The sequence below is a fragment of the Engraulis encrasicolus genome, chromosome 20 (assembly GCF_034702125.1).
Source record: "Engraulis encrasicolus isolate BLACKSEA-1 chromosome 20, IST_EnEncr_1.0, whole genome shotgun sequence".
NCBI classification, from domain to species: domain Eukaryota; kingdom Metazoa; phylum Chordata; class Actinopteri; order Clupeiformes; family Engraulidae; genus Engraulis; species Engraulis encrasicolus.
In genome coordinates, this window is record NC_085876.1 from 24,469,807 (window position 1) to 24,474,806 (window position 5,000).

Genomic DNA, 5,000 nt, shown 5'->3' on the forward strand with positions numbered 1-5,000 from the left:
GAGGAGGAGAGAGGAAACCAGAGGGAGGAGATCACACACGAGTGCACACACGCGCTCTCTAACACACACACACACACACGCCCTCTAACCACTCAACCACATGAGCAGTCGGTTAGTGTACACAGATGCCTTGGGAGCAGACACCTAGAAGGAACAATTATTGACCGCTTTCATCCCACACAGTGCAGTTAACTCAGAGGAGCTCTCTCCCTCTTTGCTGTGGAGCCTGTTCTCTCTCTCTCTGGATAACGACTCTTTTTCTGTGTGTGTAGTGGCCAGGAGTAGCTTTGTTTTTTTTCTTTTTGTCTAAGTTAGACGATTTTAGGCTGGGTCATTTTGCTGCCAGAGGGGCTGCAAGTCATTTTAAAGTTCATTTTTTAAAGTTCAAGTTTAATAAACATCTGTTTCCGAAGATTGAGGAGTGTATTCACTGTGGAGGGTTTTTTTTTTTGACAGTTTGGACCTGTCTGTCTGGGGAGCTTTTTAATCTGTACTAGTGGCATTTTTTACATGATGGGGAGGATGTTTTTGGACTGTGGTTTAAAGTACTTGTTTTCTCTGACTTCGGTTCTCCAGCAATCATTTCTAAGTTTCTAACGTTCATTTTCGTCGCTTTTATTCAGGAATTGAGTCACGTTTTCATTTCAACTTTTTTCATTGGACTGCCATTGGTCTTTCACGGGACTGTCATTTTCTTTGGGTCCAGTCGTCTTCATTGTTCCCTGTGCTACCGGCTGTGTGTTGTGAGTGAATGGGGACCATGTCGTGGGCCTGCGGTCTGAAGTACCTGTTCTCTGTGCCCCCGACGCTGCAGCAGGGAGGGGGCGTGTGCTCGGTGCTCCCGCGGCCGGACGAGCTCTCCCGGCTGGAGATGGTGCAGCGCCTGGCCAAGGACGGATGCCGCCTGCTCCAGAACCACAGCTACCGGCTGCCCGACCGCACGCAACCGGTGAGTGCCCTCTCTCTGTTGCCTCTCTCTTCTCCTCTCGTCTCGTCTCTCTTCTTCTTCTCTTGCTCTCCTTTCATCTGCTCCCTACTGCTCTCCTCTCCTCTCCTCTCCTCTCCTCTGCTCTCCACTCCTCTCCTGCTCCGGAATCACTGCTACTGGCTGCCCGAATGTGAGCAACCGGTGAGGGCCTTCTCTTCTCTTCTCTTCTCTTCTCTTCTCTTCTCTTCTCTTCTCTTCTCTTCTCTTCTCTTCTCTTCTCTTCTCTTCTCTTCTCTTCTCTTCTCTTCTCTGCTCTTCCTCCCTTCTTTTTCTCCTCTCCTCTCAAGAACTACAGATGATGCCTGTCCAAATGCACCACACTGGACCTCTCCTCTCCTCTCCTCTGCTCTGCTCTCCTCTCCTCTCCTCTCCTCTCCTCTCCTCTCCTCTCCTCTCCTCTCCTCTCCTCTCCTCTCCTCTCCTCTCCTCTCCTCTCCTCTGTATTGCTAATATGCCTCCTTTCTCTTCACTAAACTGTTTGGCATCTTTTCTCGCCATCTATCTGTCTCTTTTTTTCCTCATATTTTCTCTGCTCTCCTCCATACTCTTGTCCTCTGTCCTCTACTCTTCTCTTCTCCACACTCCTCTCATCTCCTCCATAATCCTCCTCAATTCCCAATCTTCTCTGCTCACCTTCCTCTCTTTCCCTCTCTTTCCCTCTCTCTCTTTCCCTCTCTCTCTCTCTCTCTCTCTCTCTCTCTCTCTCTCTCTCTCTCTCTCTCTCTCTCTCTCTCTCTCTCTCTCTCTCTCAAAGATTCTCTATTTTGCATATAGATAGTCTCTCTCTCTCTCTCTCTCTCTCTCTCTCTCTCTCTCTCTCTCTCTCTCCCCCTCTCTCTCTCTCTCTCTCTCTCTCTCTCTCTCTCTCTCTCTCTCTCTCTCTTGCTCCTTACTCCTCCTATGTGCACTGTACTCCCCTCATCTCCCTCGTATCTCCCGCCACTTCTGTGGTGGGACCTGTTGCTATGGTAACGGCCCACGTCCTTCTCTACGCTGTATCTGGATGTTGCTGTTATCTAATGGCTGTATCTCAGCATCTCATTTGCATACACCAAGATATTTATAGCGGGAGCCTTCTATGGTTGATGATGGGGTCTCTAATGTTTGTAGGTTAAATGTTCTTTAACTGATGTCAAATCATAACCAGAAGGTTATAGTTTAGTATCAACAGCTTGATATTCAGCCCTAGCCCCAGGCCAGACTCTTGACATGATGTGTGTGTGTGCGTGTGTGTGTGCGTGTGTGCGTGTGTGCGTGTGCGTGTGTGTGTGTGTGTGTGTGTGTGTGTGTGTGTGTGTGTGTGTGTGTGTGTGTGTGTGTGTGTGTGTGTGTGTGTGTGTGTGTGTGTGTGTGTGTGTGTGTGTGTGTGTGTGTGTGTGTGAACAGTAAAAAAAAAATCTAACTAACCCTTCTTTGCATCTGCACTTGTTGTTCTGTATATTTCCTGTGCACTTTGTATCTGCTAGTGATGTTGGCTATGATTATGTCCTCTTTTGCAAGTCGCGTTGGTTATAAAGCGTCTGCCAAATGCCATGTAATGCAATGTAATATAATTCAGGAAGTTATGAGCTGGTTAATTATGTAGGCTATGCAGACAGCCACCCCCTCATCCTCCCCCGTCCCCACATGTTGATGAGCGGGATCGAGTTGCAGCATTTACCTGGAGGTGTGCAATCATGCAAAAGGGGCCAGAGCTGAACTAACAAACAGCACCTTGTTCTACACGGCCGCGTCGTCACGCGTGCAGGCTTCAAAGGGATTCCCCTTACTCTCCTCTCCTCTCTTCTCTTCTCCCGTGTCACTCGTTGTGCCAGTCGAGCAAGGCCTCTGTGGTTTACAAGCACTCTGGCACGCGAGTATAACAGCACGATTAAAGACGGTGCGTGCGTGCGTGCGTGTGCGCTTGTGGCACGGGAGTATAGCAGCATGACTAAAGAGGGTGTGTGTGTGTGTGTGTGTGTGTGGTGTGTATGTGTTTGAAGGCACGTCTGTGTCTGTGTGTGTGTGTGCGTGAGCGTGCATGTGTGTGAGAGAGTGGTGTTACATGTCATGGTTGAGGTGCATGTTTCATGCGAGGAGTGAAACACCGGTCGCCTGGCTGCCCTCTCGTGTAAACAACAGACACCGTGTGTGTGTGTGTGTGTGCGCGCGCGAGTGCGTGTGTGTGCGCGCGCGCGCGTGTGTGTGTGCGCGTGTGTGTGTGTGCGCGTGTGTGTGTGCGCGCGTGTGTGTGCGCGCGTGTGTGTGTGCGCGCGCGTGTGTGTGTGCGCGTGTGTTTGTGTCAGTGTGTAACTGTGAGGAAGAATTCCTGAAAAGGGAGGAATTGTGTCAGGCATGCGACTGCAGACAGAACACACACTCCCACATGCTTATGTCCTATGCACAGATAACACACACACACACACACACACACACACACACACACACACACACACACACACACACACACACACACACACACACACACACACACACACACACACACACAGACACACAGACACACAGACACACACACACACACACACACACACACACACACACACACACACACACACACACACCCCTACAGTATGCTGTCAGAAGACATTCATAGAGACTGTGTTACACTGAGTGTCACTCTCAGACAGGCATACAGTGCAGCCTGGCTGAAGGTCTGCTTCCGTGAGCGGCAGCCGGGTTAATTGTGCCTTCAGGCTCGTACTGTAGCAGCGTTTGACTAATCACACGCCGACGCTGGACGTCTCCCTGTCTAGCACTTTACAGCCCTCTGACTGGACGTGGACGACTGCCTGTCTGACTCCCTCTGACTCAGTGTTAGCTCTGTCGTACCTGGCCTCAGGTCGCCTTACCTGCATACTTCTTGTCATGTCCGCTACATGTTCACTGAAGTGGCAACATGGGACTTATCCACAACCACTTTAATCCTAGACATTATAGTCAGTCAAACCTGTCTTCTCCCCATAAGCAGACTGAATAGGTTTCTTCAATTTTCTTCAATTTTTTATTGAAACACACTCGGTATGAATGTTCAGTATACATTTTCAGTGGTACATCATATGAAAAAGAAAAATAGAGAGGCCGCCAGCATTTCAAGGACGGATAGGTTTCCTTGTAATGAAACCATACTGGGGTTGCTGACTGAGTTTTTTACTTTGTCCTTTACAGCGCAGTTATGCCGTTGACGACCAATTAAGTTGTTAACTCGACAACAACTATGGTGTTGAACAAACACACTCCTGACTGAGTGTCCATGGTGTTTGTTGTATGGTGTAGTAGTCATTTTTCGGGGCATAACGCTGGATATGTTTTCGTGGTATGCAGAGAATGCAGACGTAGGATGTAAAAATGACCCATCAACGGCGGTTTGACACAGGCAGCCATCATGTTTTAAGAATTTCATCGACGAGGTCTCTTCCATTGTACTCCTGTCGGCCGTTTCCTTGTACTTAAAATACATCTTGGATCATTCATTTGGGATGTCACACTGTATCCTGACGACTGCTGTCTCCCACCGTGCTTCTGAAGAAATGTGCGATCCGTGAGGTCATTGGCTGCTGCTTCGCCAATGGAGAGCTCTTATTGGCTGTCCTCACAATGCACCAGCGTTCTATTTCTCCTTTCCTGCCATTCATTCCGTGGGTCTTGCGAGCCTTGGCCCTGACATCATGGTAAAGCGGCTGAGAATGCGCTCAGGTAGGGGGCTTAATGAAGGAGAGGTATTTATAATCTGACATTTATTTCTGAGGGCTTTTTATGCCTTTATTTGTGATAGGATAGTGAGATTGCGACAGGAAATGAGGGGGAGAGAGAGACGAGGGAAGGATCGGCAAATGACCTGCCGTGGTAACCCAGTGCCCTACCCTTCATGGCGGTCACGGCAGGGCCTATAATCTGATATTTATAATCTGACACTTAAGAATAGGTGACTGTATGGTGATTTCCCATTTCAAAGTAAGAGTGCTCTGAATGCATGGGTGATCAGAAATGCTTATTTTTTTGCGCTGTCTTTCAG

The 5,000-nt window shown here is 48.8% G+C and overlaps 1 protein-coding gene across 1 annotated transcript in view; it reads left to right on the plus strand.

Annotated features, from left to right (window-relative positions):
- rapgef5a (Rap guanine nucleotide exchange factor (GEF) 5a) overlaps positions 1-5,000 on the plus strand; it is a 117,804-nt gene that overhangs the window by 63,629 nt on the left and 49,175 nt on the right. The window contains exons 13-15 of the mRNA XM_063185647.1: positions 109-111; positions 822-949; positions 2,865-2,867. Of these exons, the coding sequence (XP_063041717.1) occupies positions 109-111; positions 822-949; positions 2,865-2,867 (134 nt within the window). The remainder of the gene's footprint in view (positions 1-108; positions 112-821; positions 950-2,864; positions 2,868-5,000) is intronic.